Consider the following 21,764-nt stretch of genomic DNA (forward strand, 5'->3'; position numbering starts at 1 on the left):
TAAGGTAAGAAGTTAACCATCACGCATTCAAATACAGGTGGGGAATGTCTCAAGCCGAAAGTTCAATGTACCGATCATAAGAAAGCGAAACCGAACTCGAGAAAAGAAAAGCGGAATCTCTCAATTAAAGCCAGGTACCATATGTATTATGCATATGGTCAGCGAGCAATAAACTGTAACTGCCTGCGTTCAGGAGGAAATAGAAGTTAAAAATTAACTATTGGAGTACCTACGTATGGTTTTATGGGTGATACAAGAAAGGGCAGATATATATATTCTGATTGATTGGGTTTACTTGGTGGAAGTATATTGGCACTATCAGATTTAGTTAGTGCCACTTGATGGGAATTTTAAATGACTAAAAAAGCGTTTAATTGAGATTTCATTAAGAGGATACGTGGGAAAAGGGAAAGTTAAGGAACGGCCCTTATTTTAGGTCGATTTCAATCAGCTATAAACCACTTAGGAATTCGCCTGCTAAGCTGAATATTATTAAACTAGCTAGAAACAAAAAGAAAAACCCTCAACATGTAATTTTCTCATCAACATGCTGAACTTTTCCGAAAGAAGCATGCAAAATAATACAACACTATGTAATGTTACCGAGGTAAATATTAATATTGAATTTGTTCACAAACGTATATTAAATTGTATTACCTGGCGCAGACTTGATTTTCTACGGGCGCATGAGGTGATGTCAAAGCCATTTCAGTAACCGCAAGTTTGTTCCTTCAGGTATGACAGGTTTCGTTTATCTTTTATGTTAGAATATTTCGTTATACGTTGATTTCATTTATAAATAGCTCGCGTCAGGGGTCGTCAATGATCTTTAACGGGTCGCTTACGGTACGGGGAGTGACGTCCCCAAGGAGCCCGAGTAAGTAGTTCTAACCCTCTAGCTGGCAGTATACCTGCGTCCTACGTAGTAGCCTTGAGAAAACCTCTCGGTGAAGAGCGAACCGCGAATGACCGGTGCACGTCGGGATACACTGAGAGTGCCCAGAGTCGTCGACAGCTCTCTGTCAACGTTGACGGGGTGATGTGAGCCTAGTTCTGCCAAAATGGTAATTGTGGCGTGCATCAGGAGCCAGCCCTGTTTAGGTAATGTGCATTGAACCGTTGTTAGTAGACCGCGTTGCCCCGAGCGAACGCTGATACATCCGTGAGCTTTACCAAGTGAAGCGACTGGCGGTAGGGATATGGCAACTCCAATACCTTGTAGTACCCCTGTTCCGAAAAAGCCCAGTCAGAATTGCTAGTCCTGGGCAGGTGGCGCCGGACATGAACCGAGTCCTAGCTACAGCCGAAGGGGGCTCATCAGGAAACGGGCGGTAGTGGTGAAGCGTCAGCAATGGCTGATGGAACTGGAGGAGCTACTGGACCGCATCTCTTTCTACTGGTAAATAGGCAGAGCAGCGGAAGACGCCTGGAAAGCAGAAACATCCGCACTTCCCGCTGGGAACACTGCTAGCTCCGAATGGACCGTAGATAGCCCACTGCAAAGCGAACGGGGGAAAAAGCGGAAGGACGACGACGAACCTGGAGGAGACTTGATCAAATTAGTTTTCTACGCCCAAAAAGGGAGGGAGGAAGGAAGGGGAAGAAGGATAAAAGAAAAAAAAACAACTGGCTGCGCCGCTAGAAATCCATCTGCAAACGGTCAAGGGGTTATTGGAGGAGAAGGCTTTTGTTTCTCGCCTAGCAGACGTGCCCTCCATACGGAAAATTAAGCGTGGTGGAGTCCTCGTCGGACTGGGATCGAAGACGAATAGCAAGAGTATGTTCTGCAAACCGGTCAAGCGGTTATTGAGGAAAAGGCTTTTGTTTCTAGCCTATAGCCTATATGCTCCCTAGAGATCGGAAATTTTGATAGAAAAAGTTCGAAGCACACCTCTATAAATGCTCGAGGTAGAAGCCCCCAAGCAATATCCAAGGAAACTCCTTAGCAGCGGAAAAATTCAAATTGGATGCGTAGTATAAAGGGTACGAATGCGGATAATCCCCATCAAGTGCTACTGGAATATGAACACACGTCAGTAACTTGCAAGGAATCGGACAGACTTCATGGCATCTCGACTTATCGGGTAGCGCTGCTATCTGGTTCGGGACCACGTTCGAACTCGTGTTCTTATCCAAGACCGAGGAAATGACTTTGTCTGGATTCGATGTTTAGAGATAACTTTTTTTAGCATTTACCTGACACTAAATGACACGATGCCGGTCTTTTGGCGCCGGTTTGTTGTTCTGAAGGACGCCGATGGAAGTTTACAAACTGGTGTTTCACCAACGGCCAGACTGCTGCTGCTCGGGGCGTTTAACGCTTGCTTGAAGGAGGAAATTTTTCCTTGCCGCTGGAAGGTAGCGAGACTCACGCTGGTCAGCAAGAGAAAAGGAGACCCGGAGCTGTGTATACTTGATGCGGACAGAAAAGTGCTCAAAAAGGTCATCAAGAGAAGACCCGCTGAAGCGATCCACGCTGCCGGGTTTTATCCCTAAGTCAGTTCGGGCTCAGAATAGGGAGATCTACAGTGGATGCTGTAGAAGGCCGTAGATGCGGGTCATCGTGCCGAGGCACACAGCCGCCGACCTCGACAGATAGTGCTGCTCATAGCGCTTGATGTCAGAAATGCCTTCAATTCTGTAAGACCAATAGATATGCTAGGTACATTAGAAAACCCATTCCACGTGCCAAGCAATCTTTTGTGGATATTCAGGGTACCAGAAAGGCCGCACCGTGTTCTATGAGACGCTAGAAGCACAGGGATCTATCCTACGGCCGAACCTATGAAACGCTTGTTACGATAGTCTACTCGATATGCCCGAATAGTAGCGTCTGGTCGATTATGCAGACGACATTGCGGCACTTGCTGCCGGACGCACTGTCGAACAGGCGCAAAGCAGACTTTGCATATCGATGTGACGGTTTCAGTCTTGCGCTGGATAGAAGGGGGAGTGTTCATCTTGACCAGAAAGAGAATCCCGGTCCTGCGTCTCATATCGAGCGCTTAAATACCATGATTTAATGCTGTGCCTGTGTTATCTAACAACGGTGACACAATTAATTAATAGGAAGTAAATGAATGGCTTTATTTAAACGAAAGTAATTTTGTAATTTTGCATTAGCGATTTGTTGCATAATTAATAAAGACTTTATTATTGAAAGAGTGTGAAGTGAGTTAACAAATATTGGAACAAAAAATTTAATTCCGCAAATTTTTTTTTCATATGCTAAATAATATTGTATCATAACAACAACAAATGGAATATGTCTCACTAATGAAAGCATTTTTTTTTTTCAAATGAAGTCTGCATTGTGGACATTGCCACTATTTTGGTTAAATATAGTATGAATACCAAATTCAAATACCTCGGGAAAACGGAACACATCAGGTATGAAAGGTTTTGTGTATTGGTAATGTAATGATATTTGACTGGGCATTTGTCTCATAATGTTTATGCATTTAGTTTGTCAAAGCAGTCAGTATGATACTAACATAAAAAGTTTTAGCATGCAATGAATTTGCAGAAAAGTGACGAATTTGACCTGTTATAACTCTGTAATAGTGGAATTTCCACCAAACTTGGTAGTATTTTGCTCTATAGTACACCTGGGAGAGCTTCTGTGCAAGACGCGTGTAAATACATAAAAAAATACGGCGATCTACTCGTGTCACTGGCCCATAGGTGACCATGCCGCCAGGCTCGGCATACCCGACAATTCGCATTGCCGAATCTGCGGAGAAGAGGGGGAATCCTCAGACATTTCCTTTGCGATTGCCCAGCTCTAGCTAGATTCAGGCAACCATTCTTTGAAGACCTCAGAGAGATTTCTAGCTGCAAAGAAAACTGCTTTCCTTCTTGAATGCTATGGGCTGGCTCTGAAGATCTGATCCGGCTGGTCTCTGCTATCACAGTTTTAGTAGTTAGTGGTATCAAAATGGTGTCCCACAGCGCTAATTGGGCTCCGCGGAGCGGCTGCTTAATTGAAAAAAAGTAGCCTTAATTACTCCGAAACTGCCATTGTAGGGTAAACTTGAGGGGGTTCCTAATCAATTTTTAAAAGATATATTTATAATGAATACTATTATTAACTTTGTTTAAACAGGTATCAATATGGAGAATGTTTTGAGAGCTAGATACCATGTGCATGGGCCACAATATTTCCTTTCGAATATTTGGGTATAGTAGTTTCTGAAAACATATCCTTAAAATAACAGACCCATTTCGGATCCCCGCATTCCTATCCTTTGAAACCAATGTCAAAACTAATACCAGCTTCGAAAAGTATTAATCGAGACCTTCGCTTGATAACTCATACGACTACACTCGGTGAAAAAAACCGGAACTCACTATTCTTCTTTCTACCAGAGTAACCATTTCTGAGATAATTGGTGTAACAGGGAGACAGACAGAGGGATGGACGGATAGATAGATAGTAAACCGATTTTAATAGAATTTTGTTTTATACGAAATCTTAAAAACAATAATAAGTAGAGACTACGTAGACAACCTAGATTTCAATAACTGCAGGCGCATAATGGCCTAAAAGACTTCGAGTCAGTTGAATGTATAAATCAATAGATGTAATATGCATCTAAATCATAGTTTATTCCAATGTAATGAAAGTATGGTAGTAACAAAGCAAAATTGTTTTTCGTTGTTTGTGGATCTTTCTACAGTACAGTACATATACATTTGTATAGTCTCTGCGATTCACGCCAAATAAATCAAATAATTTCAAAATGTTAAGTCGCCCGGATTCAAAAATATCTGCAGTACTGAAAGTGCAATAGCTCCCATACTTTTATATAGTTCCATTACTATTAACACTACTAGTCAAATTTCAATCTACGAATTGTTATGAAATTGAAATGCAAAAGTGCTAAATTTCCATAAATCAGCAATAAGTTGACCTGAAATATGTGTGTTTAATTATTTGCGAAGCTTTCTTGTATTTGTACAACGTTATTTGGTGAAGGGGATCCAGGTCTAATAGCGACGAAATGTAATAAATGAAGTTTAATGTTCATAGCGCCAATAGCCCACTTGTAAATGCATAACTTTGTACATAAAGTTTATGACGGTTTATGCTACCAATATTCATCTACTCAACCATGTACCAAAACGCTTCGAACACATTAATAGAAAACTTAATGATTGTACTCACTTTCACCGTGACCTGTGGGTCCGTGACCAGTTTCGGGAACACTGCCACTACTACCGCTGCTGCTGCCCGATGAAGCCGCAGACAATGATGCAAATTTACCGGCGACCGGCGCTGCTGGAGCACTATGTGAAGAAACTGGAACCAATTGTGCCGAGTTCACAATTCCCTTACCGACATCAGTAATTTTGTCACCAGAAGCCGCAATTAGCTAAATAACAAGAAGCTGAAAAAGATATCTTACGACAAAAGATAAGATAATAATTACCGAACCACCCGCACTCAATGCGTAGCCGCTGCCTTTGATGATTTGTCCCTTAATTGCGGTTACACCTCCCGTGATGGCTTTCACAGCTTGGAAAAGAGTGTTGAAGACCGATTTCTTTAGTGACCAAGGGTCGAAGTCCACTGAGTTGGCCTGCATGCAACGAAAGTGAAACGTGAGGAAAGATTGATACAATTAACAAAAAGTGGTTTGTTTTCACGAAATTGAGTAACTTCTTGAACCTGCCGATGTCTATGCCGCCTATGCCAATTGGTTGCATATGCTTAGCCGAAAATTGACTAAGACTTTCCGCGGCCTTGATGGATTGTGTAATGTAAAAACAAATCAGCATGCAATATTTCGAATGATGAGGCTCAGATATCTTTCCACTTAACTCTCCATTCATCCTAAGAGAATGTGTGCTACCGACGAATTGTAGTTCCAAAAATGTGTGCTGAGTAAATGGGAAACACAATCGACCTTCTTTCACTGAAGACCAAAAGCTAAGCAAAGTTTAGCGCATTAGGGTCAATTGGATTGAGCGTTGCTGACAACTGAATAATTATTGACGTTATATTGCAGAATCTAATGCTGTCGCTACGAAGAATAGTGAAATTGAAACCACTTTATATCAAGTTGCTAATCTGTTTCATTGGAACACCGTGGAGCGTTCTATGAAACTTCCAAATATCATATGTCATTAAAGTGTGTCAAAAAGCTTGAATAACTAACGTTTCTATTCTTGCAATATTATAGAGTGGATACACATGCAAAGGTATCTTTTTATTTGTAAACATTTTTTATAGAATGAAATTTCACTTTCGAAATTTATTGTTTGTCAGAACTATAGTAATCGGAACAAATATTTGGGTGAAATTGCAGCGCGGAAATGCTTTGGTACTAAAATGGAGCTAATAGCACATGCTTACAAATAGGAACTGACTGTTGATCTTCTCATACATATTTTTACAAGAACTACTTACGTGCACTGGTTCCTCTGGTTTATTGAAACTGCTACTGCTTCCAGAGCTACCTGACGCTAGAGCAGCTGACGCTCGCCCAGCCCCAGAAAGAAAGCCCTGCGGATAATAATAATATTTTCTAGTCAGCCAAATAGTGAAAAGAATGTAAACATTCGGTCACGCACCTTTTTAATTTGAGAAACAAAATCAAAACTGCCGCCTCCCGATCTCTTCGTTATGGTAGCATCTGCTGATGGGCCTTGGACATTTGTCTCCACTTTGATTTCTTTCTCCACGACATATGACAAAGTTGATATAGGCAGCGCAATAAGGAGAAGTAATAAAATCTGTAAGATGCAGAAAGTTGAATTAGAAAGGCAAATATAATGGTCAAAATTTGAATTAATATGGCAATAATGGATTCCTATGTCATTCAGATTTAAATGAGAAGGTAGTGGGAAAGGATAATTTAAGCAGCCAGAATAAACGTTAATAACTCGGGTATCATAGTAACGAGATTATTTGAAGGAAAGGAAGGAAAAACACTCGACTCTTCCATTCCTGGTAGTGACTTAGCCATGAGCCCATTCCCGATTCCACAGAAGATACTTGCTCCGCGTAGCGACCAATCAAATTTAATTCATTGAGGCATTCTCATACCAGTTTGTTTGGACTTAAGTGCTCGCTTGACTGTCCGTTACAGTGGCAATGACCCCGGCGCCCCTTTCCACTGTTGTGAGGGATCCTTCTCTGTACTAAACAATCAGTTGCTGGTTTAAGTCGAATGTCAATGCCGCGCTCTCCCAGTTAGCCCTATTGTTCCTACGGATTTCAAACTTCTTAACGAAATTAAATCTTGCTGAATTGTTATTCTTTGGTATCCATAGTCCGGCTTATCACCTTCAATGAACCTCTCCCTTGTATTTAGGCATAGGTCATAGACGGATTAAGATGAGTAAATTTTCTTATTTTAATAACCTGACAAAAAATTGCCCCCTTGTTCTTGTCACATACATTTATTCTCTAGACTTAATAATCTTTTTTATTATTTCGTCTGCCCTAGTCGGGGCCTTAGGAGGTCTAAACCAGACGTCATTTAGGCAGGCCCGCCTTACTGCTTCCAAACATTCTGAAGATCACTTTCCTTTCTAGCATTAGTGTGTGTGGATGGAGAGAAGTGAATCCCAGAAGGATCTCCAGGGACGCTTTTGGATATGTGATACTCACGCATGCCAGTCTTTGTAGTTTGTGTAACCCTGTGACTGTTCTGCTGAGTGCCTATTAATAACAATCATTGGCGCAACAATCCATATGAACTGTGGTAGAGCACTTCATTGAAGTGCTTCATTGAAGACTTCAGTAAAATGTTGAAGGCAATGTGGTCAGCATTACGCTCGCTCGTAATTATTGCCCTAGTTTGACTCAAGCACTTTCAGATTTGAACCGCGACCTTCCGCTAGGACAGCTCAGCGCTCTAACCACAGCTATCCAGGGTATGCCTATTCTTATGGACCTACTCCTGTGCCTTCCAAAGTAATTTTTGGTCTAGTGTAATTTCATAATATTTGACCTCTGTTCCTCGTTTTATCTCCATGGAAAGTAATTGAATGGCTCTCAAGTGAGGAAGCTTGAGCTTTCTAGTGAATGTTACTATGGTGGCCTTGGCTGGATTGATGCGCAAATCCGTCTTGCTGCACCAAGTACTAGTGATTCTTTGTCCAAATTTGGATTGTACCATATAAAGTACCTCACATTTGCCCAGATAGATAGAAACAACGGCTACAGCGTAACCCTGGTCCTATATTCTAGTACAAGGTAGCTTTCCTAGGAGTTTATTAACAACCACATTTTACATTAGCGTTGCTAGTACCCCACCCAGTGGACAGCCATGAGTAATATGCAAGACAAGAGAGTTGTCCAAAAGCGCACACAGTAGTATTTCTTCAGTTCATGATATCCTGTTGCTCATCTGTCAGTTGATACAGAGTGGTTTCGGTTGACCGTCGTGCCCAGCAAGCATTTTGACGTCGTTGGAGATAATGCATTAGAACATTCTAATATAATTATCCACCGTTCTGAGTGGAAACAATCTCAGTCAAATTGATCTTAAAGATTTGCGGTGAAAATGATTGTTTATTTATTTTTTTTGGGAATAAAAAGCTTTTTCACCGGACTCCATGCCCTTGGTATATATCAAAAGGTTATGCCACTCCCTACCACCCTTGGAAGATGTCCCAAAATACAATAAATGACATGATTTTGTATTATAGCTTAAAAGGGATCGCTTTCCATACAAGCAAAAAGAGCGTGTGCAATTTTTCCCCAACGAATATAATCGTGTGGAACGTCAAATGAAAGAACTTGATTTCACCAAAACATGCTTGAACAGTCGCCAATAGGTGACGAAGTAGGACACCTGAAATTGGACAGGACTCATTCTTAGAAATTACTCAATCCAAAAATTTGAAAAATATCATGATAATGACCCTATATGTCATATAGTTTAGACCTCAAAGGATACCCATTTCTGATATCCGCTCAAACAAATTAAATAACAAAAATTTTCTAGGAAATTTTCAATTTAATTAAACTTCGGATTGGAATTAGCTACGCAACAGACGCTCCCAAGCCAGCTTGAGAGAGAATGAGGAAATAGCCACATAACACTAGGGTGTCGCAGGAGTAGTCAGGGAAGACTTCACTTAGACTCACCCAGGAAACGTCTACCCCGCCTTGCAATACGAATTATCTTTTAACTGCGAATTTCCGCTTTCGTCAATGGTTAATGATTGAACTCTGGAATATGGAATCGCATCTTGTCGACGGTGTTGAAGCTTCCTAGAATGATTGGTTCAGTGATACAAGCTAGACCTTCTGACTTTAAGCAAGGACACTTTCACTCTTACGGCACTACGCTATCATCCTCTGAGAACCGTGCTGAAAGTATGTTCATCTAATGTGGAATTAATGTTTATCCTGAGAATCCGTATGAGACAGAACATGAGCTACGAGATTCAGGCGCAGAATGAGGAACATCTTAATAGTAAATGTTAGTAATCATCGGAGACATCCGATGCAGAGGGTAAAGAGGCTTTTTATGGCTGCTGAAAGTAGCAACGATTTCTCATTTCGCTACCATATACGACACCATGAAAAGGTTTGCAAGCGCTCGTAAGCTTTTCGATGATAAGATGATCGGTTTCACATCCATGATAATGAGCAACTTGAAAAGGTGGAAGGGCCATTTCACTGTAATTCGTAGCATGCAGTGAAGTAGCAGCGAACTTTTAGTAAATTACCATTAGATTCGGATGCATACTACTCCTCCAAACAGAAATTATCATTTTCTCCAAAGCGTTGAAGCGGAGGAAAGCAGCAGGCCCTGACTGTTTCTCTTTGAAACTTCTGCATGCCCATCCTGAAACATGTCAAGAAAAACGTCCAAAGCAGGTTGCTTTCCAGTTTTTGACATTCCTGTATTGACTACCTTAATACTCTCCGTATCATTTTGGAGTCCGCATCATGCTGAGTTGAGTGTCTGAAAAGCTGAGTGTTTAGAACACAAGGCTGTCATACGGAAGGTCGCGGTTCAAATCTCACAGTAGATTCAGCTGTGAATGAGTACCAGTCAAACCAGGGTAATGATCTCAGGCGAGCATAATGCTAACCACATAGCCTCCTGCATTGTACTGTAATGTACCGTCACGGCCTTGCATGAGGTGCTCTAACATATTTCAAGGCCCTGATCCAATTGGATTGTTGCGCCTATCATGACTATCATGGTGAGTTTGGATCCCTAGTCCACCTGCCTTACAACGAATGTGAGAAAACTTTCGACAGCGTGAACAGGGAATGTATCTCAAATACCGTATGCAGGGGGAATTCCGGAAAAACTAAGTATCTATTATCAAGACAATGTATGAACAAAGTATTGAAGCGTATTGAAGTAAAATTTCTAAACCATTGGAATTTGATACCGTTTAATCTTGTGGTCGATAGTTTTTGCCATCAATGACGCCTTCATGTCACCTTGGCTGGAGGATGTTAGGATTACCAATGGACGACATTACCCTTCGTCAAACACCTCGACTACGTTGATGATATATGTTTGCTTTATTAACGAGTGGTAAACTTTGGCAGAATGGCTTGATATTTACAGAAGGAAGGCAGAGTTGATCTTAAATAAACATCAGCAAGATCAAGATTCGCAGTTTCACCAGTCCAACAAATTTGTATATATAGTTAACATTGTTTTTGCCGCATGCCACAAAGAACTTGATACCACTCGACACATTAAAAGCGCCTTCCCTCTTTGTCCAAAATTGAGAAATTCAACCAGCTTAACAAATACATTAAAGTGAGGTTCTTTCACGGCTATGTTCTTACGTTGGTGCTATTTGGCAGTTGTAACTATTACTCGGAAGGTATAAGCTTTCATCAACTTATGTCACTATGACCGGAGACAATAACAAATGCAGAAATTCGCTGATATATCAGTTAATTACTTAGAGAGGACGGAAGCGATAATGGATGAGTCATACAAAATGACGATAACTTCATTGCATTCCCAAGATAGTTCACTGGTGGGTCACCGTAAGGCTACTTGGCACACAAAGGTGCAAGCTACTTGGAAGATCGTGGCGCGTTAGAATTATATTGACAAGAGCCTGTAACGAGCGCACGTGAGTGTTGTTGATTAGCTATGCCGCATAGACATTTTTGATTTATTATATATCTTGGCTTATCTTCTTTCTCCTGGCTCCACATCCCTAGTCAACACTTCTCCATCGGGTTTAGTCCTCAGTCATATCGACCTTGTTCTGACTTTCTGACGTGACATAACTTGACTTGCGTGGAGAGAAAGGAGTACTACATAGCACGGTGATCCTCCGGGGTTCTTATATATGCTCTGGTGGCCTGTTGGACATATGCATGGTCTAGTCAAGCCGATGAATGATAACTCGATTATGGAGATGAATGAGCATGGACGCAACATGCAGGTGAAAGCTGGATAAATCAAACCATAATTTGTTTCGAAGTCGATGACAGTACACACAACAACAATAACTTCTAAATCGTGGTAGGCTCTCTTCTAGAACAATCTGCTACCAATAACAATGTAATTTTCGTAGATGTTATGATCGCCAAGACAATGTTTCAGGTAGCCGTAATCGTGCCAAAGTTCTGGGAAGTCAGATCATTTTCAAAATAATGATATTACCGGCTAGGTATCTTAGGATTGGCTCCTCAGATATGGCTTGTACAAGTTGGTTCAAGCCGTTAACGGTGTGAACGATGTCCGATAGGGTGCCTATGGTAAAATCCTTAAGAACATTGAGTAGGAATATGGTTTTTTATATTTCACTCATACCGAAACTCTCCAGAAGACATATGTAGTTCTACCAACTTCAAAGAATCAGCTTTTCCAAAACACTTTAATATTAACTTTCTTTTTGATACATGTTTTGGGTTTTCTCTCTTGAAGGAATTAAAATGTTACCTATGTGGATCACTTTGCCGGGTCGGAGGCGCCCGAACGGCTCGACGGACGATAGGTCCAAGCTGCCAAATCAGTTTCATTCTACGCAATTTTATGGCGCAATGCATGTGCAATAACTTGTAACTTTCGCAGGAAAGTTGAGAAAATTGAAATTGAATTATCGATGAGGTTGTTGGTTTGTTTGTTGACAGTTCACCTCATTCGTAATTTGATGACGCTTAGCTTTTTCAAATGGCAACTCAAGCCTATTCGTTTCAGGGTCTCGTTATCGTGGAGTTTGCTCCTAAACACAACTTGACTTTCCCTGATCTTAATACTTTTGTCGGTAAGACACTTGATTGTGAATGGAGAATATTTCAACAATATTGTTTGAAAACTTGAAACGAATCAGAACAAAACTAAGGAAGATGCTGCGGTTTAAGCAACCACGAATCATACATGATCCAGCGCCGGCTGGAGGTATGAGTAGCGGAAAGCTGCAGTTGCTAATCCATTGGATTCATTCAAACACGCGTATAGTGCTATCCTTGTGAGCAAAGGGAACCTTCTAGTGCGATGTGCCGGAAGTTTTACGTAGAAAAACAATGAAAACTCGAACCAACTTATTTTTGGAAAATCCAATCAAAGCACTTGAGTCGAATCTCTGTCATCCTCGAGGTTGAAGCCGCCTATGTCTTCAATGTTTTGCTATCCTTCATGCAAAGCATGAGACTCAATAGTGGACCAAGCGATCTGTGTATAATACTATTAAACCTTCGAACGGACGATTTTTAGTGCTATAGGGAAATAGCAGTTTCGAGGATCAATTGAAAATAAAGAGGCGTACCGCAAGGTTCAGATACACGGCCTTTAATAGAACCGCGTTGTTTATCTGATCAGGACGGAGTTTATGAGCGGCGCTGGCAACCTTCATATTAAGTCTTATTAGATATGTTCTCCGTATGACCGTCGATTTTGAATATGTATAGTGCTATATTGGCGAGGGATTTGCTTTTCCTTGAGGGAGGATCTCTACATCAGTTGATCAGCAATCTAAAGTAAAGTGTGGATTCTGAAGGAAAATGATTTCTAAAGCCGGAAGCCATTTTGGATGTCATCCTTATTTTCTCAAAATGAAAGCAGATTTAATTTTTGTCGAATATCAGTAGAGTTCTTCCAAACACTAATTCAAACGAGCTTCGCTGTAGACTATATCCGTCATGGTGCGGTGTATGATAGGTTTATTGGCATCTCGCACAATTTTTATTCGATTGGATCCACAAGAAGATATTAGAATTTATGAAATTTCAATCAGGTTGGTGGCAATTGCCACGTATATACTTAGAAAATTACTAATTAAATTCCAAGAGTACGGATGGTTTTGAAGAATGCTGTTTAGCTTATAAATGAGATGGAATTGCCATACATAGTCTTTCCTCTGTCAAAGATACAAGTCATTGTTTTTCCCGAGCGAGACATTCATTTTCAGAATTAAAGGGACATATTCTTGGTCAGCGTCAAATTGAAAATCGGGAGCGAGTCAAATGTCAAAGAATATTTCTTCACTACAATTACTGAGATCTTTTCAATCAAGGTCAGCTCTGTGGGCTTGACAAGATTGGAAATAGAGCCAGTGAGGTAGCTGAGATAGGAGTTTTATGGAAAAATCCAGTTTGAGTGGTTGTTTGTGTAAGGTAACGGCACTTTAAACTTAAAAACCTGCAATGTTGATAAGAGTTGCTTCTTATGTTAGCTTTCAAATGACATGTAAAAATGAGGGGCTTAATAATGGAAAATTTAGGAATATTACGCATTAAATGGAAGAAACCGTGGTCTTGATATAAAGCAAATTCACATACATATGGAAGTCCTAGTGTTTTTACGCATTAATTTTGCATTGTTCACATTAAAAACTACCATATTTAAGCGAATTTACTACATATCAGGACCACGTTTTCTCCCATTTAATGTATATATTTTATGTAGTTTCGGAAAATAGAATCAAATCTGGGATTAATTGATTGAAGGAGTAGTAAATTGTGATTTTTTTGGGAAGGCAAGCCTTTTTAAATCATTCACCAAAAACAATAACTCTGTAAAGCTAAAAGATAGAGAATGCGTATTCAGGAACCAATTTTCCTCAAACAATAGGTACCATGCACCATTATAAACGAGACAGTATTATTTTCCAACAGAAATGATATTTAAACATTCCAACAGTGTGAATGAAGTTGTATAAAATTAACACTGTGTGTATATATAGATCCGCATATACATTTCTACGAAAAGGGCTACTCAAATAAAGGCAAATGAAAACTGATTATGAAGTTTAATATTCTGTTGATATTTAAAATCAATGCAGGTAACGATTCCTAACTGCTCATAAATTATGAGGGAAACTTCGCTTTCGATAATTACTTAAGCAAATTTAGTAAACAGTTTTTTTGTGCTAAGTACCCTTGAAAAATGAACAATGTTAGATTTTGAGGTCTCCAAGACCTTCTATGTAGAAAAGTAGATGTGCATATACAATATAAACCGTTTTCGGATGTACACATGTACATAAATACAAATTTTCCTATATTACAGAAGTAGACAGACGCATGTTTTACGTAATGGCTTGAAAGTTCCAATTCTCTTTTGTTAGTTTCATTTTCTATTGAATGCATTTACTTATGACATTTCAGACAAAAAGATAATACTTTAGTATGCAAAGATAATTCTAAATTCATTCAGTATATTAACTCTACTCGATATCGTCAGTATCAAATTTGACCCTTATCCCCTGTCCTGTATTTCGATCGTTGCGATTAGTATGGAAGGAACTGTAATCCAATCAATTCCTCGCTCATTACAATCACTGTACCCAGGTCAACTCTGTTGCCCAAACGAATTTCTAAGCCCAATCATTGCTCTAAAATAAACACGAAACTTCCGTTGAATAATAATACAGCTCTGTACATGTACATGCTCATCTCAATGGCCCCTCACTTGTAAATACTGGATAATTTTAGAGCGCATGGAAAAATGTCTATGCACTTGGAAATTTGCCCAAATCGGCAGAACAACCAGTTGTCTCTATAAATTAAATGCAATAAAAGTTAGTAAAGAAAGCTGGTTTCCGTGCTAAACAAATCACATTGAAAGTCCGGATATTGGGTCGCTTCCTATAAAATTAGTAAATAGAAAGTCCAAATTCAATCATTTTTTCTTTTTAACTCATTTATTTCTAATGACAGTAATCGTCCATATTTATTACTTTGCCTAGAAACCTGCTTTACGGGAATCGATGAACTGCTAAAAGGCCGACCAGAAGTTGCCCAAATTTCGAAAAAAGTGGCAATCAGTGGATGCACAGTCTAGCGAGTGTGGTGGATGGTGGATTTTCCACTCGGATTACCGTAGTTTCTCCAGGGCCGGTCAGGAGGATGAGAGCCAATCGATTGATGAATCTCGATTATTTAATTACAAGATCTCACACCATTCTCCTTCATGAAGCTGTAGTCGAAGACAGTTGAGCCAAACCAGCAAATGAACACCATCAGTTTCTTTTAGTGAGTGGGGCTAACTATAGTGGACTTACGTTGCCTTAAATTTTCTACTACTGCATGGGAATGTAAGTATGTATGTACAACTACATATACTGCATGGGAATATAACAAGTGAACTGCCTTGAGTCGAGTGAAGGACTTTGGCTCAGTGCTTTAACTTTCGCCCAACTTTTTAGCACTCACATAGAAAATGGTCTGTCTACAATACAGGATGGACACGTATCACCTTAGAGAATTCCCACTCTGTACCATATGCCCAACTAGTGAATTATGGCTTGTCAGAATGCCCACAATACCTCTATAAGTCTTCTTGCCTTTCGACAGGATAAACTTTCCTGTAACTTTATTTGATTCAAACTGGAAAAGTTTGATGTATTTAGCAGCATTAACGCTCAGCCACCTGTCATTATTGAAAGCTTGTTCCCAGTTTTTGATAGTAGCATTAGCCAATGATACTGACACCCCAATGCTGGTTCTAGTCCGGGCATGGCGGAAATTGAACCCTCTTTTGCTAAGTCATCTGAGATTTCATTTCCTTCTACACCACAATGATCAGATACCCAGAGTAGTTCCACCGTATTGAATTTAGAAACAGAGATCAATCGATTTCTACATTCCTGAACGAAATAATCAAAGGACTGTTCAATGCCCTCAATACAGCTTGACTGTCGCTTTAGAATGTGATGCGCCTACCATTCAACCGGTTGCCGCCCTTAGGATCATATATACTTTAGCCTGAAAGTCCGTTATATGTTTTCTCAGGAGAAAAGCCCACATCTTGTTTTTGTTCAACAGGTAGAACACAGTTCTGCTTTTGAGCTATCGGTGTAGACGACGTCAGTATACTCTGATACGAATTCTTCTGGTTCGTTCCAGTTTTCTCTTCGATGCAAGATAACTTATATTCATAGATATAACGGTAAAAATGGCTATAAATTTTTCAATTTTGGTAGCCCAAACACTCAATATGGTGTTGGCGTTGCTATCTCAGAAGGTTTCCGTGAATCCACTAAACAGGTTGATGAAGCTCACCATCACACGTACCATAGACAGGTGAACCTACTGCCCATAAAGATACCTTCTGGCAACTTCCCGATGAAAAGATTTGTCACGGGCCTACTGACGACTATATCATTATGGCCGGCGACCTTAATGGTCATGAGGGTGAAAAGACAGACGATAACAGGTGCCATGATGGAAAGAGGTTTGGAGCGCGCAGTGAGGGTGGCGAGCATATAATCAATTTTATGGATACCCATGACCTTGTACTTATGAATACACGGTTCATCAGGCGAGTGTCTCCTCTTCCTACATTTTATTGTGGGAATAGTAAAGGAACGAAATGGTAGTTGGAAATACGTGGTTTTCTGGGAAAGCGGTCCATAAACATACGTGGGCCTCTCCAAATGGGACCACTTTCAACCAAATTAACCAGGTGTTGAGCTCGAATAACAACACGAACCTGAATCCCGTCTGACAATCAGGTGAAAGTTAACATTGAAGGCACAGACAGCACAGCCCTCCGTAACACCTATAAGGGGGAAATGGATGCCGAAATAACCACAGTCAACAGAGCCTCTGAAGATGAAGCATCAACGAATTGTCCTCACAGTCGCTTGAAGAACGTTTTCATTGATACGACCAGAAGCATACTTGGCCCCATTCGCAAAAGGAGTCGGAACATCTGGTTTGACGATGAATGTAAGCTTGCAACGGAACAAAAAAATTCCACAAACCGGCTAAGGTTTCATTCACAAAGAACGCCTCAAGAACTCCTGCGAACGGAGAAGCGACTTCACAGACGGAAGAAGGAAGCCAAGGAGACCCAACAGGTCTGTGTACTTGAAAACTACGAGGATCAATTGCACCAGACGCGGAAGTTTTACCAACAAGTCAGCAGGATGAAGCCTTATACACCTCAATACTCAGCCTGCCGAGACAAAGAGGTAAATCTCATTTCCGGCAAATGGATAAATTGGAGCGATGGGTTGGGTATTTTGATGAACTGCCAACTGAAGACGACAGACAAATACTGCCATCACCAAGTATAGAAGAAATAGCGAAACTGCGCAATTCATCGTCTTAAATATCATAAGCCGCTAGGAGCCGATGTAATTACAGCCGAATTGATTAAATATGGAGGCGACCAATTACACCAAATGGTTCATCAACTTATGCTCAAAGTATGGGACAGCGAATCATTGTCTGACGACTGGCAACAAACCATTATCTGCCACACACTTAAAAGGGGGATGTCACGGAGTGCAGCAATTATAGAGGTATCACGTTGCTGAATACCATCTACAAGATATTCTCCGCTATTTTGCTAGGTCGGATAGCCTCATACGCCTGGAACATCATTGGCCCATACCAAAGACAACCGATAACAGCTACTACGATGAAAACCGCGTACGGTTGCTGGCTACCAACAGAGCCTATCACAGCTTACAAAAACTGTTCCGCTCGAAATGATTCACCATAAGGTCAAAGCTCTTACTGTACAAGACAATGATCTTGCCAGCCCTCATGTATTCCTCGGAGACCTGGGTTCTTGGCAAGAAAAATTGTCAACTCATCGCGGCGTTTGAGAGAAGAATCCTCCGAAAAATCTTTCGCCCCTTGCAAGAGGATGGACTATTCGGTAGCCTACCATCTGGTTGTGCATAAAGTCCGGCTCAACGGGTTGCGGTGTGCGGGTCGCCTAATCCGTATGAATGAGGATTATCCAGCCCAGAAAGTTTATAAGTGCAATATCTATAGTAGAAAACGACTACTGACAGCCTGAGATGAGGCGATAGCGTAAGCCAGGACGCCATACAGCTTTTAGAGATATCGAATTGGTCAATCTCATTGGAAAGCTGGGATGTCTGGAGTTCTTTATTAAGGCAGGCCTGCACCGGATACCGGTTGTTGCGTCGTTGATGATGATGATGATGATGAGTAGTAAAATGCAAATCGAATATATTATCAACACATTGACATTTTACCACATCACTGAAAGCGGTTCCCTATGAGGTCGACGCAAAGCAAGTCACCGATAAAACGATGTGTGGGACTCATTGAACCGCTGCGTCATAAATAACTGCGATTTCATGGAAATACAGAAGCGATGATCACACTTACCCGATTTGGTAATCGGTGGTACGGATGTGGAAGAATCGTGCAACCTCCGGAGTTACCAAGCCATAGGTTCATCAACGGAGCTACTTGGCTTCAGAATGACGAAAAGAAACGCCTCTACCACAAGTTTCTCGACGACAAAACGCTCGCCAATTGGAAAATATCCAGGAATGCAATCGGGAAGCGAAAAGAGTGATCGAGAGAGAAGGGTAAAAACGACCGGAGCACCAAGAAAGTACCACAGTTCTAACATGAAGAAAGAATAGGAGTCCAGCAGAGTGTGCAAATTACCATTCGATCCGCTGGCCCTCCCATACCATGAAGGTTCGTGAACGCATTCTTGACAACCGTATCTGCCTTAAAATAACCGTGTATCATGCCGGTGTTGTCAAGAACTGTAGAACTACTGACGCAACGCATGTTGCGCGGTTACTCATTAAGACACACCGTGAGAAACATCGTCCTCTTTGCATTGTATTTCTGGATCTAAACTAGGGATTTTACCGTGTGCCACATAAACTCATCTGCTCTGCGACAACACCTAGTACCAGAAGAACTCGTGCGCTGGGTTTAATTGCTCCACCACGAAACGAAAACTAAAGTTCGAAGTGTGGCGGCTGTATCAAAACCGGTTTATGTCTCAATTAGTGCTCGTCAAGGAAGCGCCCTCTCACTACTCCTCTTTGTCCTTGTTATGGACACTATCGAATGAGACATCCAACGTCCAGCACGCAGATCATGTTTTCCTAGCGTCTAATAGCAAAAGGGATCTCAAGCAACTTATCCAAAAATGGAATGATGGCCTCATACAACACGGTCTCAGATTGAATATAAACAAAACTGAATTTTTGACGACCGATCCCCATGAAACAGGCACAATCACTGTCAGCGGCAATGATCTGCTCAGAACTGAGCGATTTAAATACCTCGGGTCAACGTTATCAGCCAATGGAGAACTGCCTAATGAAGTTGCTTCACGCATTAACGCAACCTGGATGAAGTGGCGTTCCACAACTGGTGTTCTTTGTGATCGAAGTATCAACGAACGAAATCTAAAATTTACCGTAATGTCTTCCGTCCTGTTGCTCTCTATGGTTCTGAGTGTTGGCCGACTATAAAAGACAATGAACGGCGTCTTGCGGTAATGGAGATGAAGATGTTGCGTTGGACTGATGGGGTGACACGTGTTGATCACATCCGAAATAATGCTCAGAGAGAGGCGGTGAGAAAGACGGGGCGGCAACCCTGTCGACCAAATCAAAACCAAGTGGCCGAGGAGAACCTCGATAGTGGTGGCACCGGGAGACGCTGTACTCACCCTGGATTGCCGGCCGTGATGCAGTAGGCGAATGTTCCAAAGGCCTAATCAGGCGATCAGACCCGAGTCTGCACGGGGACTCATCTGAAGTGGCAAATCGGTCACGAAACCTTGCCAGGGGTATACTGGTACCATGGGAACCGGGATAGCTCCTGGACTCTCATACTTCGGGTGAACTCCCGTTGTATGTGAGTACAGCTCGGTTATTTGCGGTTGGCTCCCTAGTGGGAGTTTCATGGGGGTTGTGGTTATGCTCAAGGGAGAAGAGAAGGTGCTCACGTAAAACTCTCAAGGACTTAACATCCGAAATGAGAATATCCGCCATCGATATGGAGTCGCACTGATCGTGGAAAGATTGGTCCGAACATCGAAGGCTTAATATGCTGGATAGGGATTTAAAAGCCTCGCGATTGCATCCAGATCAGCAGCAAATTACGAAACCGATCACGACGGCCTAACTTGTGAGCGGGACAAAAGCTCAAAACAAAAACGTCTCCGAGGTAAAGATTGTGAATAGTCGCAAAGTGTTCCTCTATAGTTGGTTATCATTGGATGAGTAACAGTTAATGTCGAAAAGTTTACAACCACCTACAAGTTACTTTCTGATAAGGTATACCGTGTCGAAACCGATGCTATCTGCTTTAGTTTTTTTTCCACTACAAACGCAATGCAGGATTCAATTTTTCACGTCGTACGCCACTCAGCGGTTCTCGTATTTTTTCGTCGCACTCATTCTCATTCGCGGCCATCAACAGGGTTTCCAGCTACTTACGTTCGCCCATCCACTTTTCTACCATGCCTTGAAACTTGCTTTTGGTACCTGGGCGACGATTTCACCCACTTCAAAAGTAAAGATAACACTGCTAAAAAACCACCGGATCGAGGAGACGGCCCGTGTTACATATGGCTGATCGACGCTATGTTCCTTTGCATGCAGGGGTAGAAAACATGCACGAGCTAAAGAAAATGGTCTGCGAACAACGATCTCTTTCGATATCTGATGTCAGCGCTTCTTTTATTACGCACATTTGGAAGACAAATCCAAAATCTATTTTCGATTGCCATATGGCCGATCTGATTAAATGCCCACTGTCGGTCAGCCGAAGCCCAACTCACCTTGCGACAACCTCTGTGCCCGAAGCGTGTGCCCCTGGTGAGAAGATGGTGAAAGTTGCAGAAATCTACAAAGCTTTTATGGTTATTACTACTGTCATAGTCTCCAGCAAAGTGTTATCAGAACCTGCCTTGGCATCCTGATCACCCATCAAAACTCACCTTTATAAAACTTTTCCGATTTCTAACTTCTCAAATATAGAATTTGTTGTATCTATCAGAATATTCTCCAATCATTTTTGAGTTGAAATTTATTGACTTTTTATATGCTTGCTGGCAAAATATGGAAAATAAAAAATAAGGTTTAACAACTCCTTAGTATATTACCAGTTTTCCAACATATCATGCCCAAGTCCAAAAAGTCTTGTGCTGACCAAGTTAACTCGCCTTCATTTGTGATTTTTTATGTACAACGAGCTCAAACTCAATAACCATTTCTGATAAGTAGTTGTAATTAAAATCTACTTTAGTAGCGTGCTTCAGCATAACGGGCGATAAAAACAGAATCAACGACCGACATATGTATAGATATACCAAGGGAAAAGTGCACATATTTGCAACAATTCTTTTTAAATTCAGAATCTAAAAGATTGGCGACTTTCCAAATTCTATCTACCAATCTATTCATATGTATAGATATAAATACAAAAGATACTAGTAATTACTGTTAACATATTGTTTTTGAGCGTAACCACTTTCGGCGGTACTTAGTCGAAATATCACTTTCTCTTCACTTACACAGTCAGAAAATCGACGTAGGCTGCATTCATCTGCGTCTAAGTTTTATTTAAA

The 21,764-nt window shown here is 41.1% G+C and overlaps 1 protein-coding gene across 2 annotated transcripts in view; it reads right to left on the bottom strand.

Annotated features, from left to right (window-relative positions):
• The window catches only part of LOC119658083, a 55,801-nt gene that overhangs the window by 11,245 nt on the left and 22,792 nt on the right, over positions 1 to 21,764 (bottom strand). For both annotated transcript variants that reach the window (XM_038065345.1, XM_038065346.1), the window contains exons 2-5: positions 6,577 to 6,738; positions 6,413 to 6,508; positions 5,433 to 5,582; positions 5,168 to 5,375 (exon numbers count right to left, since the gene is read on the bottom strand). In XM_038065345.1, the coding sequence (XP_037921273.1) occupies positions 5,168 to 5,375; positions 5,433 to 5,582; positions 6,413 to 6,508; positions 6,577 to 6,738 (616 nt within the window). The remainder of the gene's footprint in view (positions 1 to 5,167; positions 5,376 to 5,432; positions 5,583 to 6,412; positions 6,509 to 6,576; positions 6,739 to 21,764) is intronic.

Source organism: Hermetia illucens, chromosome 5, assembly GCF_905115235.1.
Source record: "Hermetia illucens chromosome 5, iHerIll2.2.curated.20191125, whole genome shotgun sequence".
NCBI classification, from domain to species: Eukaryota; Metazoa; Arthropoda; class Insecta; order Diptera; family Stratiomyidae; genus Hermetia; species Hermetia illucens.